We start from the raw sequence: 22,504 nt of genomic DNA, 5'->3' as shown, positions 1-22,504 counted from the left end.
ATTTAAGGAGATATTTCATAACTCTCAACAAAAATATATTCCAGTGAGAAGGAAAGACTTTAAGAGAAGAGAGAACCATCCGTGGTTAACTAAGGAAGTAAAGGATGGTATCAAATTGAAAAAAATGCCATACAAAGTTGTCAAGATTAGTGGGAGGCCAGAGGATTGGGAAATTTAAAAAAAAGCAAAAGATGATTAAAAAAAATTATGAAGAGAGGCAAGATAGAGTATGAGACTAAACTCGCAAAAAATATAAAAACGGCTAGTAAGAGCTTCGACAGGTATATAAAAAGAGTAGCTAAAGTAAACGTTGGTCCCTTAGAGGATGAGACTGTGGAATTAATAATGGGGAACAGGGAAATGGCAGAGAATTTGAACAAATATTTTGTATCGGTCTTCACGGTAGAAGACACTAAAAATATCCCAATAATAGATAATCAAGGGGCTATAGGAAGGGACGAACTTAAAACAATCACTATCACTAAAGAAAAAGTACTTGGTAAAATAATGGGACTAAAGGTGGACAAGTCCCCTGGACCTGATGGCCTGCATCCAAAGGTCTTAAAAGAAGTGGTTGCAGAGATAGTGGATGCCTTGGTTGCAATCTACCAAAATTCCCTGGATTCTGGAGAGGTCCCAGCAGATTGGAAAACCGCAAATGTAACACCCCTATATAAAAAAGGAGGCAGACAGAAAGCAGGAAATTATAGACCAGTTAGCCTAACATCTGTCATTGGTAAAATGCTGGAATTCATTATTAAGGAAGCAGTAGCAGGACATTTGGAAAAGCATAATACAGTCAAGCAGAGTCAGCACAGTTTTATGAAAGGGAAATCATGTTTGACAAATTTGCTAGAGTTCGTTGAGGATGTAACAAGCAGGGTGGATAGGGGGAACCAGTGGATGTGGTGTATTTGGATTTCCAGAAGGCATTCGATAAGGTGCCACATAAAAGGTTACTGCACAAGGTAAGAGCTCACAGGGTTGGGGGTAATATATTAGCATGGATAGTGAATTGGCTAACAAACAGAAAACAGAGAGTGGGGATAAATGGGTCATTTTCTGGTTGGCAAACGGTAACTAGTGGGGTGTCACAGGGATCGGTGCTGGGGCCTCAACTTTTTACAATCTATATTAATGACTTGGATGAAGGGACCGAGTGTAATGTAGTCAATTCTGCTGATGATACAAAGATGGGTGGGAAAGCAATTTGTGAGGACACAACAAATCTGCAAAGGGATATAGACAGGCTGTGAGTGGGCAAACATTTAGCAGATGGGGTATAATGTGGGAAAATGTGAGGTATCCACTTTGGCAGAAAAAATTAAAAAACAATTATTTAAATGGAGAAAAATTACAAACTGCTGCAGTACAGAGGCACCAAACAAAAGTGGAAAGTATTTGTTTGTTGATTGCAATTGCTACAACACACAATACGGGCTGTATGGGGACACCGAGCGACTAAAATTCCTTTTCCCATTTGGTGTATTCCCCCAGTGGGAGTGCACCAGAGGAGCAAAAAATTAGGCTGGGACCCTTGTAAGATGGCTCCTGCGCATTTGTTGCTCGACAGACTACACTGCTTGACTCTCTCTCACCCTAGCTGTTCCCCGGTACTGCCCCGATCTTCGCTCCCTTAAGTCCAAGGGACACAGACTTAAACAGATATCGCAGACAACTGGTTTAGACATTCACCGCCAGATCTGTCTGGACTACATAAAGCATTATTGGGTCCTGCCAAAATTGCTCACTATTCCAGATAAACCCCGGCTTCTATTCTCCACTGCTAACTGTCTTTTTAAACCCCACTCCCCAGTCTCCACCCTCACCTCCCACAATAAGTGTGAGGAGCTCATGGACTTCTTTGTCTCTAAGATTGAGACCATCTGTTCGGCCGCCTCTGCCTCTTCCCTTCCTTTCCCTAGCCCACCGGGCCAAACTTCCTCTAAGGCCCTAGCCCTGACCTCACATCTTTCTCCGGTTTCTCTCAGATCTCCCCTCATGACCTCTCCGAGCTCATCCTGTCCATGAGACCCATTTCCTGCTCCCTTGACCCCATTCCCACCAAACTGCTGACCACCCAACTTCCTTTTCTGACTCCCATATTAGCTGACATTGTTAACGGTTCTCTCTCCTCAGGGACTGGCCCCTCTCTCCCTCCTCAGGTACTGCCCCCCTCTCCCTCAAATTCACTGTCATCACTTCTCCTCAAAAACAACTCTCAACCCCTCTGTCCTTGCAAACTACCATCCCATCTCCAACCTCCCTTTCCTCTCCAAAGTCCTTGAACGTGTTGTCGCCTCCCAAATCTGTGCCCATCTTTTGCGCAACTCCATGTTTGAAACCCTCCAATCCGGTTTCCGCACCTGCCACAGTACCGAAATGGCTCTCATTAAAGTCACAAATTACATCCTTTGTGACTGTGACAAAGACAAACTATTCCTCCTCGTCCTTCTTGACTTATCTGCAGCCTTTGACACGGTTGACCACTCTATCCTTCTCCAATGCCTCTCCACCGTCATCCAGCTGGGTGGATCTGCACTTGCCTGGTTCCATTCTTATCTATCTAATCTGGCCAGAGAATCACCTACAACAGCTTCTCATCCCGCTCCCGCATCATTACCTCTGGTGTCCCCCCCCTCCTAGTTCTCATCTACAAGTTGCCCCCTGGCAACATCACCCGAAAACACAGCGTCAATTTTCACTTGCATGCCGATGACACCTAGCTCTATGTCACGACCACTTCACTCGACCCCACCATTGTCTCTAAATTGCCAGACTTCTTCTCCAACATCCAGCTCTGGATGATCAGAAATTTTCTCAAACTGAATATTGGGAAGACCAAAGCCATTGTTTTCGGTCCCCACCACAAACTCCATTCCCTAGATAGTCTTCCGGCCACCTGTCAATGTCAATGACAGTTTTTTGGGTTGGTACATAGTGCTAGCTCAAGACCGCCAGCAGCCTTTAAAGATGTGTTGCATGTAGCTGCATTCTTGTTGCCGAGATTTTTTCAGCCTTTTCAAAACGTTGCCAGTTGCCTTGTTTAGAGTGGGACTGAGTGATAATGAGTTAGGGTCTTCAATCTCAACAACAGAGAGGATTTTTTCAGACTTTTCACAACTTCCCCAGTTGCCTTGTTCAGAGCGGGATTGAGTGATAGTGGGCTAGGGTCTTCAATCTCGACAACAGAGAGCCGTCATTGTGGAGGCTCTGCTTGCGGAGGCAAACTAAATGGGGGCAGTGCTGGCAGCAGAATGCCTCCTGCACATTTTGCGTGGCAGGGAGGCATGCAGGAGAAGGTAGCGCTGTCTCCAATGGCTCCAGAGGCAGCGGGCAAGGGATGCAGCACACATGGCTGGCGAACATGCAGATGGCTGGCGAACATGCAGATGGCCATGGAGATGGCGACAGACCTCAACCCAGAGAGGTGGCCCAGGAATGACCTGCCGTCAGGAGGAGGGTCAGGTACGCTGACCCCCCACACCAGATATTGGACGAAATGGAGAGAAGGCAGGATGCACAGGAGGCAAATGTTTGCCAGCAGCAGGCTGCAGAGGGTGAGGAGCAGCAAGAGCATGAGGGCAAAGGCAATGAGGCAGCTGCCATAGGAAAATGCAAATATAGACGTGGAGGGAAAAAGCCCCATCATCCAAGGGTGAACAGACAGCAGTTCTCCTACATGGACCTAACGGACGACCAATGTCTCTGGACACTTTGATTCCGGAAGGACATCGTGATGGAGTTGTGCAATCTCCGGGCAGCCAGACCTCCAGCCTCAAACAAGGTTGAGGACAGCTCTGACTGTCGCATCCAAGGTGACCATCGCACTCAATTTCTGTGCAACCGGATCTTTCCAAGCTGCTACAGCAGACATCTCGAACATTACGCAGTTTGCTGCGCATAGCTCCATCCTTCAAGTGGCAGATGCTCTCTACAAGAGAAGGAGGGACTACATATCCTTCCCAAAGAGCAGAGAGAAGCAGTTGGAGCGGCAAACCAGATTCGTGAGGATTGTGGGCTTCCCCAAGGTTCAGGACGCCATAGACTGCACCCACGTCACACTGAGGGCGCCACAGAACAATCCCGAGATCTTAAGAAACCGCAAGGGATTCCACTCCCTCAATGTGCAGCTAGTGTGCGAACACCACTGCAAAATCATGGCAGTTGATGCCCGGTAACCTGGCAGCAGCCACAATGCTCTCATCCTGCGCCAGACGTGTTTGCTGGGCCAAACCAAGATTGCGGGTGGCTCCTTGGAGACAAGGGCTACCCACTGTGCACTTGGCTGCTGACTCCCCTTCGCAACCCGAGGACTGCTGCGCAGCAAGCCTACAATGACTCTCATTCAGCCACCAGCTGCTTAATTAAGCAGTGTTTCAGAATCCTTAAACAGAGGTTCCGTTGCCAGGATCGCTCAGGAGCAGTGTTGCAGTACTCGCCTGAACGGGTCTCTCTATTTGTGGTTGTCTGCTGCATGCTTCACAACCTGGCAATCATGAGGGCACAACCATTGGAGGATGAGGCAGCAGTACCACTTGAGGTGGAGGACCAGAAGGAGGAGGCGCAAGAGACGAAGGAGGAAGAGGAGGAGGAGGAGCAGGAGGAGGACCAGGATGCGGGTCGAAAGCCATGCAGGAAGTGGCGTGGCAATCCAAATCCTGCAAGATAAGTGAAAAACAGCCTCATTGCTGCTCATTTCTGATGAGTTCATGCGCACTTCATCCTTCATCTTTACATCTCCATGGCCAACCCAATGAGCCCCTTCACACATCATTGCCCAGAGTGAAATGAGAGACCTGCACAGATATTGAAACACGAAATAAAGATTTATTGCCAAAAAAAGAATGGTACAAAAAACATGCACAGTATCTTTTATCACGCTTGTGCATTTCTTTATAACCCTCTTACGCAAACCTTTTCTTGAACTACGCCGCAGTGTCTCCCCTGTGGCTGCATCATGGGTCTGTGTTTCAGGTGTAGAAGTCAGTGTTTCAGTTGTAGAAGCTACAGATGTCCTTCTAGGACTCCTTCGACCAGCTGTGGCCCGAGAAGGGCCGACTGCGGACTGGGTGTGTTCAGACGGGATTGGTTGGGGCGATTTCATGCTTGGCAACAATGGCTGAGTGAGAGCTCTCGGCTCAGAATTGCTGTGAACCTGAGAGAACACATCAGAACCCTGGTCCGAGGAGCCTGCGCCACTCCCCCGGGGCAGCACCTCACCACCTCCACCAATCTGCTGGCGCACAAGTCAATGGTGTGTCACGACACCGGAAGGTCCCCCGTGGACTGTGGTGGACCCAGCCACAATGGCAACAGTCAGCTCTCGCATGGTATCCAGCTGAGACTGCATGTGAGCAGACACAGTCTCGATGCCACCAGAGAAGACAGCAGTAAGACTATCCGTGGCATGTTGCTCAGAGTGCATGAGAGCATTCTGAGCTTCCAGGGCAGCGGCCATCCTCTCCAGAGCAGCACTCAAGACGTTCATTCCCTTGCGTCTGTGCTGTAATAGCTGCTGCCACATCGCCAACGACACACGGCATTACAGCTGGATCCGCACAGTCACTCTGGGAGCCCACCATCGTCTGCACACTGGCAATGATGGGCTCCATGGTGTGCGCATAGATGTCCACAATGCAGGAGGCGGATTCCTGGCCACTTGCGACAGGCCCTCGGGCACCCTTGCCATTGCCTCCAACAAGGAAAGATGGAACCCGAGGTTGCCTTTGCCCTTAACCATATTGCAGCCTGCTAGGCCGTGGTGTATCATCCAGTGCAGATCCCTCTGCTAATTCTAACAGTCCCGAATGCGTACTCCCAGTATCTGAGCTGGCGCATGCAAGTGTAGGAAGCAGTGACCCCTCTTCCTCAGCCTCATCGGACATGCTGGCAATAGATGGAATGGGCTCTAGGGTGTCGTCCTGGTTTTGTCTCTCAGTGGCTTCAAGGAAGTCGTCCTAGCTTTGGCTCCCAGTGATCTCAAGGGTCTCTCCCTGGCTTTGGCTTCCAGTGGCCTCAAGGGTTTCTCCCTGGCTTTGGCTTCCAGTGGCCTCAAGGCTGTCATCCTGGTATTCGCTCACACTCGGGGTTTCATCTGCAATCATAAATGGCACAAGGGGTCCCATGAGGGTGAGGTAAGGCATTGCACCATGCAGCCTGCAACTTGCACACAACCATAAGCAAATGCGTGGTAGGCGCTTGGACTTTCAGAGAGAAATGGCATTAACGGAAAGCCTTCACTTACCAATGTTGCCCCCAGCAGGATTCACAAGACCGGCTGCCATAGGGAAGGCAACATGTGGCCCACTAGCACCCTTTCTTCAAGATGGTTGAGCTGCTGGATATCTGGCTCGTCCCCTCCAGTTCTCTGTTGCTCTAAATGGTTGTGAGATATCTTCGCCTGCAAAGCAAATAAGGTTTGCTGAGTAGCAGTGTCATGAGGCCTCGGCAATGAGTGCAAGTGTGGGTCCATTACATGCAGGTGTAAGTCTGACATGAAAGGGAGCCTCCCTATCAGGAACGCACACATATATTTACAGGCCTCAGCAATCAAATGGTGCTTCTGTTACTATATAGTGAGATGGAAGGTGAGAAGTTGGGGAAACGTGTACTCACATTCAGCAGTCGAATTATGTCATTGAGCTTTTTGTGTCATTGGGTGGCGGTGCAATCATGAATGGAGGTCCCCGAAACCTCCATAGCGATCTCTCTCCAGGCATTCACAAACACAGCGTGAGTCAGTCTGCCTGTGTCGGGGTAAAGAACACGCCTCTTTCCCTCCACAGCTTTAATCAGGGTTTCGAGTTCCACATCAGAAAATCTGCTGGCCCTCCTTGCACCTCCTGGATTCGCCATACCTTCGCAAGAAACTGATTCAATGCTCAGGGCCTGGCTACAAACCCTGCCCTTTAAGAAGGCGAGGAAGTAGCTGGCTCGTTAGGAGTAAATCAGCATCAGCTGAATTTCGCAGCCCAATCGGCCACTCCGCACCCACACCACTACAAACAGCCCATTCCCTCCACCAATACCGCTCCGCTCCTTTTGTCCAGCAAAAATGCTGAATTTCCCTCTAATGGCCGTCGCATCCATTGCGGTGGTAATGAACGGCAAAAAGCAGTAGGTGCGCCTCATTTCAGGCGGTGAGCAATTTCGGCCCCAAGATGTTTTACTGTAATTATATAGGGACCTGGTGTGACCACACTTGGAGTATTGTGTACAGTTTTGGTCTCCTTACCTAAGGAAGGATATACTTGCCATAGAGGGAGAACAACCAAGGTTCACCAGACTGATTCCTGGGATGGGGGGATTGTTCTATGAGGAGAGATTGAGTAGACTAGGCCTATATTCTCTAGAGTTTAGAAGTGAGAGGTGATCTCATTGAAACACACAAAATTCTTACAGAGCTTGACATGGTTGATGCAGGGAAGATGTTTCCCCTGGTTGGGGAGTCTAGAATCAGGGGTCACAGTCTCAGAATAAGGGGTCGGCCATTTAGGACTGAGATGAGGAGAAACTTATTTAGTGAATCTTTGGAATTCTCTACCCCAGAGGGCTGTGGTTGCTCAATTGTTGAGTATATTTAAGACAGAGACCGATGGATTTTTGAATATTAAGGGAATCAAAGGATATGGGGATAGTGCAGGAAAATGGAGTTGAGGTAGAAAATCAGCTATGATCTTACTGAATTGGAGCAGGCTTGAGGGGCCAAATGGCCTACTCTTGCTCCTATTCTTATGTTCTTATGACAGACAAATTCCTGCTCTTCTCCATCAATAGCTGCTCTTTCAGCCACTTTGCTCACTCCTTTTGGAGCCTCCTCCCTTTGCACCTTCCTTCTTGCTTTCAAAAGCCTCCCAAATACCCTTTTATTCAACTGTACATTCAGCCATGTTAATTACATATTTCCTTTTCTCCCATCTCTTTTCCACTGTCCTGTAAAGTGCTCTCAGACATCTTTGTGTATGTGAGCAATGCTGCAAAACTGTAAATTGTTGTTGTTGTTCATAGTACCTACTAAGTGAATCAAACTGCTTTTGATTCATTCACATAGTTCATTGTTAAGTGCTCATTTTAGCTAATTACCAACTTCTGTCCTATAGATGCATGATGCATGCAGGTGTGATCCCCAGATACAACACACTGATTTGTAATAATGATAAATGGGCTAGTATTTAAATATATAGATGGATTTTTCAAAAATTCTGCTTTAAAATATTGAGCATGAGGATTCTAAAAAATGATCAGATCAAATCACTGATAGATAACTGGCGTGCTGAAAACTCATAAGAACAAATACTATTCAGTGTCGGTCTGTTGTATATCTTTGCATACAACGTGGAAATTGCAATACATATTACAATGTTTTCTGATTTTTCCAAATTTATCACATAATCTAAGTAAATTTAATTTACCTTTCTCCTCATAGGCGGTGCCCATGTTTGCATTTGCTTCTGCTGCTTTCTGTCCCCCAGGTGGCGTGATCATTTCAGTGGTGGTGAGGCATGATTGAAAGAAGTGATCTGAAAGCAGTTTGTCCTCTATTCTTTTAAAGTAACATGCCAGTGAAAGTTGATTATTATAGACTTCCTCAAACAGTCCTTAAGAAAGAAGGGAAAGTAATGTTTTTCAGAAATGTCGATGGCAAATATATCAGAAATACTCTCTTGTTCATGTAAACCATGTTGAAGTATCAGGAAAAGCACTCAAAAATTGTTAACATTGAGTCCTAATTCCTAACAGCTGTAAATGCTTAAATCTATTATGTTAATGAAGTGTAGTACAGATAACATTAATTATGGTATATAAAATTCAACTTTTCAAATATAAATTCAATTTGCTCTGATTGATATAGTGGAATTGTAACCTTCAGTTCCATGATTGTTTTGTAAATGTCAACCATTTTAAAACTTTCTACACATCAAATAATGTCAGTAAATCACAAATGTAATTGGTTACTTCAGACTTTGTTATTAATAACATTTTACTATCATGGGCCGATTTGCCGAAAAAATTAATGTCATGCTTTGTTCACATGCTGTATTTAATGCGCAAATCAGCCAGCATCTTATGGCAAGGGAGAGATATCCTGTCAACTGTTGCTGCATGATTTACGCCGCTTATCCATGAGTTAGCATCTCGCCCTTAACCGCCCGGATTTCATGAAGTTGCTGCATTTGCACATTAATTGCCCATTAAACTCACCATAGAATAGTTAACAGAGTAAGTACCCTTTTTGATAATTGTTAATGGCTACCAATCAACCTCTCTGGCTCAGAAAGTGAACAATTCTTTCATGCAGTGAATTGTTGTTGGGAGATATAAAAAACAGCAAATTTTACATTTTTACATTTTTTTCCTTACTTTTCCTTTCTGTCTCTTTACCCAATCTTTCTTTCATAAGAACATAAAAAATGGGAGCAGGACTAGGCAATTTGGCCCCTCATGCCTGCTCCGCCATTTCATGGGCTCAGCTCCACTTCCCTGCCCGCTCCCCATAACCCTTTATTCCCTTATCACTCAAAAATCTGTCAATCTCTGCCTTAAATATATTCAATGCCTCCAAAGCTCTCTGGGGCAGAGAATTCACAGATTTCCAACCCTCTGAGAGAAGAAATTCCTCCTCATCTCATAAGAACATATGAACATAATAAGAACATAAGAATTAGGAACAGGAGTAGGCCATCTAGCCCCTCGAGCCTGCTCTGCCATTCAACAAGATCATGGTTGATCTGGCTGTGGACTCAGCTCCACTTACCCGCCCGCTCCCCATAACCCTTAATTCCCTTATTGGTTAAAAATCTATCTATCTGTGATTTGAATACATTCAATGAGCTAGCCTCAACTGCTTCATTGGGCAGAGAATTCCACAGATTCACAACGCTCTGGGAGAAGAAATTCCTTCTCAACTCGGTTTTAAATTGGCTCCCCCGTATTTTGAGGCTGTGCCCCCTAGTTCTAGTCTCCCCGACCAGTGGAAACAACCTCTCTGCCTCTATCTTGTCTATCCCTTTCATTATTTTAAATGTTTCTATAAGATCACCCCTCATCTTTCTGAACTCCAACGAGTAAAGACCCAGTCTACTCAATCTATCATCATAAGGTAACCCCCTCATCTCCGGAATCAGCCTAGTGAATCGTCTCTGTACCCCCTCTAAAGCTAGTATATCCTTCCTTAAGTAAGGTGACCAAAACTGCACGCAGTACTCCAGGTGCGGCCTCACCAATACCCTGTACAGTTGCAGCAGGACCTCCCTGCTTTTGTACTCCATCCCTCTCACATGAAGGCCAACATTCCATTCGCCTTCCTGATTACCTGCTGCATCTGCAGACTAACTTTTTGGGATTCATGCATAAGGACCCCCAGGTCCCTCTGCACCCCAGCATGTTGTAATTTCTCCCCATTCAAATAATATTTCCTTTTACTGTTTTTTTTTCCCAAGGTGGATACCTCACATTTTCCGACATTGTATTCCATCTGCCAAACCTTAGCCCATTCGCTTAACCTATCTAAATCTCTTTGCAGCCTCTCGACACAACCTGCTTTCCCACTAATCTTTGTGTCATCTGCAAATTTTGTTACACTACACTCTGTCCCCTCTTCCAGGTCATCTATGTATATTGTAAACAGTTGTGGTCCCAGCACCGATCCCTGTGGCACACCACTAACCACCGCTTTCCAAACCGAAAAGGACCCATTTATCCCAACTCTCTGCTTTCTGTTAGCCAGCCAATTCTCGATCCATGCTAATACATTTCCTCGGACTCCGCGTACCTTTGTCTTCTGCAGTAACCTTTTGTGTGGCACCTTATCGAATGCCTTTTGGAAATCTAAATACACCACATCCATCGGTACACCTCTATCCACCATGCTCGTTATATCCTCAAAGAATTCCAGTCAATTAGTAAAACATGATTTCCCCTTCATGAATCCATGTTGCGTCTGCTTGACTGTAGTATTCCTATCCAGATGTCCCGCTATTTCTTCCTTAATGATAGCTTCAAGCATTTTCCCCACTACAGATGTTAAACCAATCGGCCTATAGTTACCTGCCCTTTGTCTGCCCCCTTTTTTAAACAGAGGCGTTACATTAGCTGCTTTCCAATCTGCTGGTACCTCCCCAGAGTCCAGAGAATTTTGGTAGATTATAACGAATGCATCTGCTATAACTTCCGCCATCTCTTTTAATACCCTGGGATGCATTTCATCAGCACCAGGGGACTTGTCTACCTTGAGTCCCATTAGCCTGTCCAGCACTACCCCACTAGTGATAGTGATTATTTCAAGGTCCTCCCTTCCCACATTCCTGTGACCAGCAATTTTTGGCATGGTTTTTGTGTCTTCCACTGTGAAGACCGAAGCAAAATAATTGTTTAAGGTCTCAGCCATTTCCACATTTCCCATTATTAAATCCCCCTTCTCATCTTCTAAGGGACCAACATTTACTTTCGTCACTCTTTTCCGTTTTATATATCGGTAAAAGCTTTTACTATCTCTTTTTATGTTTTGCGCAAGTTTACTTTCGTAATCTATCTTTCATTTCTTTATTGCTTTCTTAGTCATTCTTTGCTTTCGTTTAAAATTTTCCCAATCTTCTTGTTTCCGACTAACCTTGGCCACCTTATACGCATTGGTTTTTAATTTGATACTCTCCTTTATTTCCTTGGTTATCCACGGCTGGTTATCCCTTCTCTTAGCACCCTTCTTTTTCACTGGAATATACTTTTGTTGAGCAATATGAAAGAGCTCCTTAAAAGTCCTCCACTGTTCCTCAATTGTGCCACCGTTTAGTCTGTGTTTCCAGTTCACTTTAGCCAAATCTGCCCTCATCCCACTGTAGTCCCCTTTGTTTAAGCATAGTACGCTCGTTTGAGACACTACTTCCTCATCCTCAATCTGTATTACAAATTCAACCATACTGTGATCACTCATTCTGAGGGAATCTTTTACTAGGAGATTGTTTATTATTCCTGTCTCATTACACAGGACCAGATCTAAGATTGCTTGCTCCCTTGTAGGTTCTGTAACATACTGTTCTAAGAAACAATCCGCATGCATTCTATGAATTCCTCCTCAAGGCTACCCCATGTGATTTGATCAGACCAATCGATATGTTGGTTAAAATCTCCCATGATTACTGCCGTTCCTTTTTCACATGCCTCCATTATTCCCTTGATTATTGTCCGCTCCACCGTGAAGTTATTATTTGGGGGCCTATAAACTACGCCCACCAGTAACTCAGTTTTAAATGGTCGACCCCTTATTCTAAAACTATGCCCCCACGTTCTAGATTCCCCCATGAGTGGAAACATCCTCTCTGCTTCGACCTTGTGGAGCCCCCTCATCATCTTATATGTCTCAATAAGATCACCTCTCATTCTTCTGAACTCCAATGAGTACAAGCCCAACCTGCTCAACCTTTCTTCATAAGTCAACCCCTTCATCTCAGCAACCAACCGAGTGAACCTTCTCTGAACAGCCTCCAATGCAAGTATATCCCTCCTTAAATAAGGAACCCAAAACTGAACGCAGTACTCTAGATGTGGCCTCACCAATACCCTGTACAGTTGTAGCAGGACTTCTCTGCTTTTATACTCCATCCCCCTTGTAATAAAGGCCAACATTCCATTTGCCTTCCTGATTACTTGCTGTACCTGCATACTAACTTTTTGTGTTTCATGCACAAGGACCCCCAGGTTCCTCTGCACTGCAGCATTTTGTAATTTTTCTCCATTTAAATAATAATTAGCTTTTTTATTTTTTCTGTCAAAGTGGACAACCTCAGACTTTCTCACATTATACTGCATCTGCCAAATTTTTACCCACTCACTTAGCCTGTCTATATCCCTTTGCAGATTTTTTTGTGTCCACCTCACAACTTGCTTCCCCAACCATCTTTGTATTAGCAGCAAACTTGGCTACATTACACTCTGTCCCTTCATCCAAATCGGTAATATAGATTGTAAAAAGTTGAGGTCCCAGCACCGATCCCTGTAGCACCCCACTAGTTATTGTTTTCCAACCGGAAAATGACCCATTTATCCCGACTCTCCGTTTTCTGTTCGTTAGCCAATCCTCTATCCATGCTAATATATTACCCATAAACCCCGTGAACTTTAATCTTGTGCAGTAACCTTTTATGTGGCAGCTTATCGAATGCCTTCTGGAAATCCCTCTCTTTATTTCTCTTTCTGTACCTGATTTGACATTGAATTCACCCACTCTATTTCACCCTTCTTAGAATCATTGAAATTTACAGCATAGAAGAAGGCCATTGTGGCCCATCATGTCCGCGCCGGTCAACCAAGATCCAGCCTAATCCCACTTTCCAGCTCTTGGTGCGTAGCCCTGTACGTTACGACACTTTGGGCCCAAGTTTCGGGTGGAGTTGCTCCTAGTTTTTTGGAGCAACTAGTTTAGTTTGGAGTATGTTAGAAATTGCAATTCTCGGATATTAGTTTGCTCCAGTTCTAGTGAGTTAGTTTAGGTTGGCATTTGGTAAGGTACTTTTTTTTCAAAAGGGGGTGTGTCCAGCCACTCAGGCCTGTTTTGCAAGTTTCGTCAGTGAAAACTTACTACAAACTAACTTAGGATGGAGCAAGTGTCCACTTTTGTAAGTTCTGAAAAACCTTATCTAGAGTTAAGTTTAGTGCAGGCACAGCCAGAGACGGCGGGTGGGAAGCATTAAACACAAAGGATACATCAACATCACAACAGCGGGGGGGGGGAGGGTAAGGGAAGTTAGAGGATTTTCCATAAACACCTTCACAACAACATTAAAGCAGCAAAGTACATTTAAAGCACTAAGCACGAAACAAAGCACAAAAAGTAATAAGCAATTCATTAATAAAAAAATAGAAGGACACCTAAGCACCAAGACCAAAGTAATAAGTAATCAATCAATAAAAAATAGAAGTCCTACCTTTATGTGAAGGGAAGGTGTCTCTCACAGTGTCTCTCTCTGTAGTGTCTCTCTCTCTCTCTGTATCTGACAGTGAGAGTGTGTATGTGTGGGAGTGGTGGGGGGGGGGGGGTGGTGTGTGTGTGTGTGTGTGTGTGTGTGTGTGGGGGAGGGGTGGGTGTGTGTGTGTGTGTGGGGGGGGGGTGGGAGCGTGTGTGTGTGTGGGGGGGGTGGGAGGGGTTGTGTGTGTGGGGGGGGTGGGAGGGGTGTGTGTGTGTTGTGGGGGGTGTGTGGGGGGGGAGGGTGGGGGGTGTGTGGGGAGGGGTGGGAGGGGTGCGTGTGTGGGGCGGTGGGAGGGGGTGTGTGTGGGGGGGTGGGAGGGGGGTGTGTGTGTGTGGGGGTGTGGGGGTGGTGTGTGTGTGTGGGGGTGTGTGTGTGTGTGGGGGGGGGGGATGGGAGGGTGTGTGTGTGTGGGGGGGAGGGGTGGGAGGGGTTGTGTGTGTGGGGGGGGTGGGAGGGGTGTGTGTGTGTTGTGGGGGGTGTGTGGGGGGGGAGGGGGGTGTATGTGTGGGGAGGGGTGGGAGGGGGTGTGTGTGGGGGGGTGGGAGGGGTGTGTGTGTGTGTGTGGGTGTGTGTGTGTGGTGTGTGTGTGTGGGGGGTGTGTGTGTGTGTGGGGGGGGGGGGGGTGTTTGTGGGGGGGGGTGTGGGGGTGGGGGGGTGTGTGTCGGGGGTGTGTGTAGGGGATGTGGGGGAGAGGCTGGAAGGAGGCACCCCTGCTCTCTCCTCCGGTCCTTCGATCATTGAGTGCCCCCCAACCCACGCTCCTCCATCCCTTGCCACGCTACCGCTCTGTTGCCATGCTCCCCCCTCCATCCCTGTTGCCATGCTCCCCCCTCCATCTGTTGCCACATTCCCCCCCCCCCCGGTATCCACGCTCACCCCCCCACCCCCGGTATCCATGCTCATCTCCTCCTCCCCCCCCCGGTATCCACGCTCTCCCGAGTCATTGCGCAGGTGCGCATGCTCCAGCGCGCCTGCGCAACGCTGCCAGCTCTGTGAAGAAGGCATGATCCCTAGCCCCGCCCCCCTGCAGGCAGTCTCCTCCCCAGGGAGACTACACTGTGCCGCGCCACGCCACGGTCCAGGAGGACCGGAGAATTGCTGCAGAATATTCCGGCGCACCTTCGATCCCAGGCAGGTCACGTAAGTCTCGGAGGTGCACCGTTTTCACCAGATGCTGAAACTTGGGCCCTTTAAGTGCACATCCAAGTATTATGTGGTGAGGCTTTCTGCCTCTACCACCCTTTCAGGCAGTGAGTTCCAGACCCCCACTACCCTCTGAGTAAATAAATATACCGCCCCCCAATTATTTTAAATCTATGCCCCCATGGTTGTTGACCCCTCTACCAAGGGAGACAGATCTTTCCTATACACTCCATCCAGGCCCCTCATAAATTTATGCACCTCAATCAGGTCTCCCCTCGGCCTCCTCTGTTCTAAAGAAAACAGACCCAGCATCTCCAATCTTTCCCCATAGCCAAAATTCTCCAGTCCAGGCAACATTTTTGAAATCTCCTCCCCACCCTTTCCAGTGCAATCACATCTTTCCTGTAATGTGGTGACCAGAACTGCACACAGTACTCCAGCTGCAGCCGAACCAGTGTTTTATACAGTACAAGCACAACGTCCTAGCTCTTGTACCCCATGCCTCGACTAATAAAGGCAAGTATTCCATATGCCTTCTTAACCACCTTATCTACCTGGTCTACTACCTTCAGGGATCTGTGGACCTGCACCCCCAAGATCCCTTTGTTCCTCTACACTTTTCAGCGTCATACCACTTAATGTGTATTAGAAACATAGAAACATAGAAAATAGATGCAGGGGTAGGCCATTCGGCCCTTCGAGCCTGCACCACCATTCAATAAGATCATGGCTGATCATTCCCTCAGTACCACTTTCCTGCTTTCTCTCCATACCCCTTGATCGCTTTAGCCGTAAGGGCCATATCTAACTCCCTCTTGAATATATCCAATGAACTGGCATCAACAACTCTCTGCGGCAGGGAATTCCACAGGTTAACCACTCTCTGAGTGAAGAAATTTCTCCTCATCTCAGTCCTAAATGACCTACCCCTTATCCTAAGACTGTGTCCCCTGGTTCTGGACTTTCCCAACATCGGGAACATTCTTCCCGCATCTAATCTGTCCAGTCCCGTCAGAATCTTTTGCGTTTCTATGAGATCCCCTCTCATCCTTCTAAACTCCAGTGTATAAAGGCCCAGTTGATCCAGTCTTTCCTCATATGTCAGTCCAGCCATCCCTGGAAACAGTCTGGTGAACTTTCACTGCACTCCCTCAATAGAAAGAACATCCTTCCTCAGATTAGGAGACCAAAACTGAACACAATATTCCAGGTGAGGCCTCACCAAGGTCCTGTACAACTGCATTAAGACCTCCCTGCTCCTATACTCAAATCCCCTAGCTATGAAGGCCAACATGCCATTTGCCGCCTTCACTGCCTGCTGTACCTGCATGCCAACTTTCAATGACTCATGAACCATGACACCCAGGTCTCGTTGCACCTCCACTTTTCCTAATCTGCCGCCATTCAGATAATATTCTGCCTTCGTGTTTTTGCCCCCAATGTGGATAACCTCACATTTATCCACATTATACTGCATCTGCCATGCATTTGCCCACTCACCTAACTTGTCCAAGTCACCCTGCATCCTCTTAGCGTCCACTTCACGGCTCACACCGCCACCCAGTTTAGTGGCATCTGCAAACTTGGGAGATATTACACACAATTCCTTCATCTAAATCATTAATGTATATTGTAAATAGCTGGAGTCCCAGCACTGAACCCTGCGGCACTCCACAAGTCACTGCCTCCCATTTTGAAAAGGACCCGTTTATCCCGACTCTCTTCTTCCCGTCTGCCAACCAGTTTTCTATCCACATCAGTACATTATCCCCAATATCATGTGCTTTGATTTTGCACACCAATCTCTTGTGTGGGACCTTGTCAAAAGCCTTTTGAAATTCCCTTGTCTTGTTGGACCTCCCCAAATGCATTACCTCACACTTATCCAGATTGAATTTCATTTGCCACTGTTCTGCTCACCTGACCAGTACATTCCTGTAGTCCACAGCTTTCTTCTTCATTATCAACCACACAGCCTATTTTAATGTCACTTGGAAACTTCTTTATCATACCCCCAATATTCAAGCCCAAGTCATTGATAGATACCACAAAAAGCAAGGGACCCAGCTCTGAGCCCTGCGGAACCCCAATGGATACAGCCTTCCAGTCACAAAAACACCCATCAACCATTACACTTTGCTTCCTGCTTTTGAGCCAATTTTGGATCCAACTTGCCACTTTGCCCTGGATCCCATGGGCTTTTACTTTCGTAACCAGTCTGCCATGTGGGACCTTATCAAAAGCTTTGCTAAAATCCATATACACGATATCATATGCTCTGCCCTCATCGACCCTCCTGGTTATTTCCTCGAAAAATTCAATCAAGTTATCAAACACGACCTTCCCTTAACAAATCCATGCTGACTCTCCTTGATTAATCCATGCCTTTCCAAATGAAGATTGATCCTGTCCCTCAGGATTTTTCCAATAATTTTCCCACCACTGAAGTTAGGCTGACTGGCCTGGAATTACTCGGTTTATCTCTTTCTCCCCTTTTAATCAAAGGTGTAACATTAGCAGTCCTCCAGTCCTCCGGCACTACATCTGTAGCCAGAGAGGACTGAAACATGATGGTCAGAGCCTCTGCTATTTCCTCTTTTGCTTCTCTTTAATAGTGTGGGATACATTTCATTTGGGCCTGGGGATTTATCCACTTTCAAAGCTGCGAAGCCCCTTTCTCTCTCATTGTGTTTATCTCTTCTAATATTTCACACTCCTCCTCCCTCATTGCAAAGTCTGCATCGCCCCGCTTTTTTGTGAAAACAGATGCAAAGTATTAATTAAGAATCATACCCACGTCTTCTGCCTCCACACAGATTTCCTTTATGGTCTCTAATAGGCCCCACTCTTTCTCTAGTTATCCTCTTGCTCTTAATGTTATCCTCTTGCTCTTCTCAGTTCTTCCTCTGTTTATTTCTCCATCTTTGAATCTCATTGATTAAGGAGATACACATTTTGTCCCATTGTTCACCATGATCCCAGATGCGCAGTTATCAGCTCGCACTTCCAGCAACTTGCAAGGCAAAACATTTTTAAGCTGAAGAGTGCAGGAAAAAGTCTAACTAACCCAGCACATCGTGAGATACCCCACTCCGGCAAATTCTGGGCCCATGTATTTTTGTATTAACTATTGTTTTTTAGAAATTTGCAAAGGAACGTATTCATATGCTCATCAGTCAGTTCACTTTCCTCCTCCCCGCATCCAGACTCAAATACAAAAAAGTCACCTTACATATTTTTAGATTGTTTCTCATTAAATCAGTTCACAGTTAACATGAAATAACATCACTGTAAATAAAACTTGAATATTTTCTTGCTTAAGGTGATGTCTATACACATGTTCAGACAGCTGCCACATATCTGATGCTATGCATATATAAACTGCAAGCTGCATAACTCATAAATATGAAATAAAAAAGATCTTCACAAGAAGCTTTCAGAGATTATGACCTCTTTCCATTTATGTTATTAATGATACAGAATGGAAGTCATGTAAATGGGTCGGCAAAATGTCCATATCTCAAAAACATATTCAGTTATCCTGCATTATATCATATTTACGAGCTTTGTGGAGTGAAGCTTTTATGTGCAAATTTTCAGAAATGTAGTAAATTGTTACCTGAAACCATTTTCTTTCCCCTTCAAGCAAGCACTGCAACCTGTGACTCCTCCATTTACCTGCTCTGTGAGCTGCCTCAGCCCTGATCAGGAAGTACTGAAGATGATCCAGCTTATCGTGCTGCTTGTCCAGTGGTTTTTCCATCCATATGTCTGACCCAGGCCCTGCAGCCTCCCTTAAGGCATTCCAATTCAGGATCAGAGTGGTAAACTCTGTAAAGGACTTGTGATAACCCTGCCGCAGCATGTCTAAGCAGATGTTGTGTTTGTATGAATTCCTGTAACTGGAATAGGAAAAGGAAAAACATGTTTAAAGGTTTCTTCGCTTGAACTGTAATAGCCTTGTTTTTCTAACTCTTTATATGTATTAAAGGTATTAACCAGTTATACCTTTTGCAATCATTACAGAAAATTATAATTTGCTTTAGGTTGCGAATATATTCCAACTATTGGTTTGACACCCATAGGTGCAGATTGAAGTGCAGACCTTATAGGTCAGTTTTGTTGCATGCCACCTGGCCTTCTGCTAAGCTCAGCCAGGAGACAGCTCCCCATTTGGTACATTTTTAATGTTTTGAAAATTATACTGCACCCAGTACATCGCCAGAAAGGTGTGTAATTGGCCAGTGTCCAGTGTTTAGGGAAGAAATATTCTGCAACAGTATAACCAATTACCACTAAAACATCACACTGTACCAATAAGGCACATAATGCCTGCAGGAGCCAATACTCAAACTATTTTGATTACAGTACAACACATTGCTTTTACTAAATCTACTCATTTTTACAGATTTGATTCTGAGATATCTATCTGTCTTTTATCTATAATATATTAAAATCGGTATGTACTTCACACACTCCATTTAGGTGTTCAAATGAGACTTTAAACAAAATAATAACATTTTAAAAATGATATAATCTACAACTTCTCAGTGTCCCACCATTTATCGTATATTATTTTTACTTGGAGGCCTCAGCCTTTCTTAACAACATTGTCACCTGCCATTTTCTTCTTAAAACTTATTATGGCTTGGACGCATGAAGATTACAGGTCTAATTTTTTGCTATCTACTTCATTATAGTCTCCTTAACAACAGCTTGCATTTATAGAGTGCTTATAGAAACATTCAAAGGCGCTTCACAAGAGTGTTATCAGACAGAATTTTATACTGAGTCACGTAACGAGATATTAGGCGAGGTGACCATCATCATAGGCAGCCGCTCGAAATCGAGGAAGACTTGCTTCCATTCTAAAAGTGAGTTCCCAAGTGACTGTACAGTCCAATAAGGGAATTACAGTCTCTGTCACAGGTGGGACAGACAGTGGTTGAAGGAAGGGGTGGGTGGGGAGCCTGATTTGCCACATGTACTTCTGCTGTCTGCGCTTGATTTCTCCGTGCTCTTGGCGATGAGACTCGAGGTGCTCAACGCCCTCCCCGGATGCTCTTCCTCCACTTAGGGCAGTCTTGGGCCAGGGATTCCCAGGTGCCAGTGGCGATGTTACACTTTATCAAGGAGGCTTTGAGAGTGTCCAAAAGTTTGGTCAAAGAGGAAGATTTTAAGGAGCAACTTAAAGGAGGAAAGAGAAGTAGAGAGTTGAAGAAATTTAGAGAGGGAATTCTAGAGCTTAGACCGAGGCAGCCAATGGCGGAGCGATTGAAATCAGAGATGCACAAGAGGCAAGAAATAGAGGAGCGCAGAGATCTCGTAGGTTTGTAGGGCTGGAGGAAGTTTCAGAGATAGGGAGGAGCGAGGGACTTCAACACACAGAGCAGAATTTTAAAATCAAGATGTTGTCGGAGCCAATGTAGTTCAGGGAGTACTGGGGTGATGGGCAAACAGGACTTGGTGCAAGTTAGGATACCGGCAGCAGAGTTTTGGATAAACTCAGGTTTACTGAGGAAGGAAGGTGGGAGCCCAGCCAGGAGAGCATTGGAATAGTCGAGTCTGGAGGTACTAATGAGGGTTTCAACGGCAGATGAGCTGAGGCAAGGGGGGAGATGGGCGATGTTATAGAGGTGGATGAAGATGATCTTGGTGATGGAAAGGATATGGTGTCAGAAGCGCAGCCCCAGGTCAAATAGGGTGCCAAGACTGCGAACAGTCTGGTTCAGCCTCAGACAGTGGCAAGGAAGGGGAGGGAGTAGGTATCAAGAGAAGAAAGTTTGTGGCGTACCCAAAGACAATCGAACATAGGAACCGGAGTAGGCCATTCAGTCCCTCAAGCCTGTTCCACCATTCAATTAGATCATGGCTGATCTGTACCTTAACTACATCTATCCTTCTTGGTTTCATAACCTTTAATACCGCTGCCTAACAAAATCTATCAACCTCAGCTTTGAAATTTTCAGTTGATCGGAAAGATTTATTAAAAGGTGGATAGGCAATGGCTAGCATTTAGGGAACAAATGCATGAATTGCAACAGTTATACATTCCTTTCTGGTGTAAAAACACAAAAGGAAAAGTGGCCCAACCATGGCTAACAAGATAAATTAAGGATAGTATTAAATCCAAAGAGGAGTCATACAAAGTTGCCAGAAAAAGTAGCAAGCCTGAGGATTGGGAGCAGTTTAGAATTCAGATTAAGAGGGGAAAAATAGAGTATAAGAGTAAACTTGCAAAGAACATAAAAAAACGACTGCTAAAGTTTCTACAAGTACGTTAAAAGAAAAAGATTAGTGAACACAAATGTAGGTCCTTTACAGTCAGAAACGGGAGAATTTATAACGGGAAACAAGAAAATGGCACAACAATTAAATAAATACTTCGGTTCTGTCTTCACGGAAGAGGACACAAATAACGTCCCAGAAATGCTAGGGAACCAAGGGTCTAGTGAGCAAGAGGAATGAAAGGAAATGATAATTAGTAAGAAAATAGTGCTGGAGAAACAAAAGGGACTGAAAACCGATAAATCCCCAGGGCCTGATAATCTGCATCCCAGAGTACCTAAAGAGATAGCCATGGAAATAGTGGATGCATTGGTTGTCATCTTCCAAAATTCTATTGATTGGAAGGTGCCAAATATAACCCCACTATTTAAAAAAGGAGAGAAAACCGGTAACTATAGACTGGTTAGTCTAACATCAGTAGTTGGGAAAATGCTAGAGTCTATTATAAGGGATGTGATAATATGACACTTAGATAATATCAACGGGACTAGACAAAGTCAACATGGATTTATGGAAGGAAAATCGTGTTTGACAAATCTACTGGAGTTTTTTGAGGATGTAACTGATAGAATAATCATTATCATCATCATCATCATAGTCAGTCCCTCGGAATCGAGGACTTGCTTCCACTCCTGAAGTGAGTTCTTTGATGGCTGAACAGTCCAATACGAGAGCCACAGACTCTGTCACAGGTGGGACAGATAGTCGTTGAGGGAAGGGGTGGGTGGGACTGGTTTGCCGCACGCTCTTTCCGCTGCCTGCGCTTGATTTCTGCATGCTCTCGGCATTGAGACTTGAGGGCTCAGCACCCTCCGGATGGACTTTCTCCATTTAGGGCGGTCTTGGGCCAAGGACTCCCAGATGTCAGTGGGGATGTCGCACTTTACCAAGGAAGCTTTGAAGGTGTCCTTGAAACGTTTCCGCTGCCCACCTTTGGCTCGTTTGCCATGAAGGAGCTCCGAGTAGAGCACTTGCTTTGGGAGTCTCGTGTCTGGCATGCGAACTATGTGGCCTGCCCAGCGGAGCTGATTGAGTGTGGGAGAACCAGTGTGTAGTGTATGAATAAAGAGTCTGACTAGATACTGTGAGCTCAAAGTAAAGTATGACCT

General features: G+C 45.6%; 1 protein-coding gene across 3 annotated transcripts in view; it reads right to left on the bottom strand.

Annotated features, from left to right (window-relative positions):
* ttc29 (tetratricopeptide repeat domain 29) overlaps nt 1–22,504 on the bottom strand; it is a 714,732-nt gene that overhangs the window by 540,551 nt on the left and 151,677 nt on the right. For all 3 annotated transcript variants that reach the window (XM_070871547.1, XM_070871546.1, XM_070871548.1), the window contains 2 exons: nt 18,786–19,009; nt 8,415–8,600 (listed from right to left, as the gene is read on the bottom strand). In XM_070871547.1, the coding sequence (XP_070727648.1) occupies nt 8,415–8,600; nt 18,786–19,009 (410 nt within the window). The remainder of the gene's footprint in view (nt 1–8,414; nt 8,601–18,785; nt 19,010–22,504) is intronic.

This window comes from Pristiophorus japonicus, chromosome 2, assembly GCF_044704955.1.
Source record: "Pristiophorus japonicus isolate sPriJap1 chromosome 2, sPriJap1.hap1, whole genome shotgun sequence".
NCBI classification, from domain to species: Eukaryota; Metazoa; Chordata; class Chondrichthyes; family Pristiophoridae; genus Pristiophorus; species Pristiophorus japonicus.
The sequence above is the reverse complement of the archived record's forward strand: the minus strand, read 5'-3'. Positions and strand labels throughout refer to the sequence as shown.